This window comes from Formica exsecta, unplaced genomic scaffold (genome assembly GCF_003651465.1).
Source record: "Formica exsecta isolate Colony F162 unplaced genomic scaffold, ASM365146v1 scaffold733, whole genome shotgun sequence".
Lineage (NCBI taxonomy): Eukaryota > Metazoa > Arthropoda > Insecta > Hymenoptera > Formicidae > Formica > Formica exsecta.
In genome coordinates this window covers 402,326-404,041 of record NW_021853499.1, presented here as the reverse complement: position 1 = coordinate 404,041, position 1,716 = coordinate 402,326, and the positions used below count along the sequence as shown (strand labels likewise).

Here is a 1,716-nt window from a genome sequence, read left to right as displayed (position 1 = left end):
TAATTTATAATTAATTATATCTAATTTATAATTATTTTTGCTATACGTTTGATAAGTTATTCTTGACAAAGTATGCAAAAATAAATGTGGCACATTTTTTTTTTTTCAATAAAAAAAAATCTATTAAGGAGTAAATCTAGTAGGGAGAGAATATAAGTTGTTCTTTTTCATTTAAAAAATTATAAAGATATTTTTTAAAGAAGAATTTCGTACAGTGATCGAATCAACATAATGCTATTTGATTCTCTGCCTTTTTAGCCGGTATTCATAGTCAGTTCTTATATTTAAGACCGTCTTAAGTACAATCTTAAGATATCATATACCAATCACAGAGCCGTATTAGCATCTTAAGACATTACTTAAGACGGTCTTGAAATAAGAACGGACTAAGAATACTGGCCTTTGACTCCCCTTTCGCTGTCTTTCGCTGTTTTTCGGAAACACCGCATTGTAATTTTTATTCCTTCCAAATCATAGATGCATGATAAATATTATTTTACAAAATATATCATTGATTATTCAAATGCAATTACTATAAAATATTTAATAAATCACTATCTAATTTATAATTAATTATATCTAATTTATAATTATTTTTGCTATACGTTTGATAAGTTATTCTTGACAAAGTATGCAAAAATAAATGTGGCACATTTTTTTTTTTTCAATAAAAAAAAATCTATTAAGGAGTAAATCTAGTAGGGAGAGAATATAAGTTCTTTTCTCTCATTTAAAAAATTATAAAGATATTTTTCCGCAAGAATTTCATACAGTGATCGAATCAATATAATGCCATTTGATCCTCTACCTCCTTGACTCTCCCTTAGGCTGATGTAGGTCCAAGAAGTGATCGATCCATTACATTCTTCGCGGTCTCACGACTCGTAATATTCTTCCGCCGACGTGCCGGAAAGCAGTAAAATCCGAGGAATCTGGGTTCGATGGACCCAAGCTCGATTCTGACGTAATTCGCTTCCAGGTCGTCCACGGGTGGTAGATTTCATCTCCGTTCTCTCCAGGAGCGCGCGCGTATTACGTCGGTACAAATTTCACCGAAACCTGTTACGCCACCGACGAAGACGGGTTTACGACTGCAGACCTCGGCATCATCAAGTATCAACGATGTCATTGACTTTTGCTGACGCGTTCGCCAATTTGCATGCTGACAACGATAAGCGGCCCGCTTTTCCCACGTTCCACTCGCGATCGCGCCGATAACAAAATTTCGTCGTCGGCGTAATGAAAGCGTCCTTTCCACGACGATCCCGTCGATTCTCGAGTCGCGATGAATACACACGTGCGCTTAGAAATATCGTTGCAACGAGCCGTAAGTCCATTGGTAGTGACTCTTTACCCAGGCGATAAACTGTACATCTTTGCGTACTCTATCACTTCTTTGGATAGAGTACAAGACTATTTTTGTATAAATTTTTTTATCTTTGATACTAAACGGTAATAAAATAAAGAGAATCGCCTTAAAACTGTCATTGGACTATGTAAACTTTTTGGGCGTTGACAAAAAAGTTATAGACATTACGCGAGGGAGAGATGGATAATTCCGGCATGATCGGGAAAGCCTCTGTCACTAGCAAGAGCTTAGTCTCCTGATTATAGGAATCGTTTGCGAGAAGGAAGGATGACAGAGACGCGCGATGTGTTATCGGCGACCCGATTATGCCGCGCATACTGACGGGGCCAAAAAAAAAAAAAAAAAAA

The 1,716-nt window shown here is 36.6% G+C and overlaps 1 protein-coding gene across 1 annotated transcript in view; it reads left to right on the top strand.

The window, feature by feature from the left end:
* Window positions 1-1,285: 1,285 nt before the first annotated feature.
* The window catches only part of LOC115243762, a 1,825-nt gene continuing 1,394 nt past the window's right edge, over window positions 1,286-1,716 (top strand). The window contains exon 1 of the mRNA XM_029820961.1: window positions 1,286-1,368. Coding sequence (XP_029676821.1) covers window positions 1,286-1,368 — 83 coding nt within the window. The remainder of the gene's footprint in view (window positions 1,369-1,716) is intronic.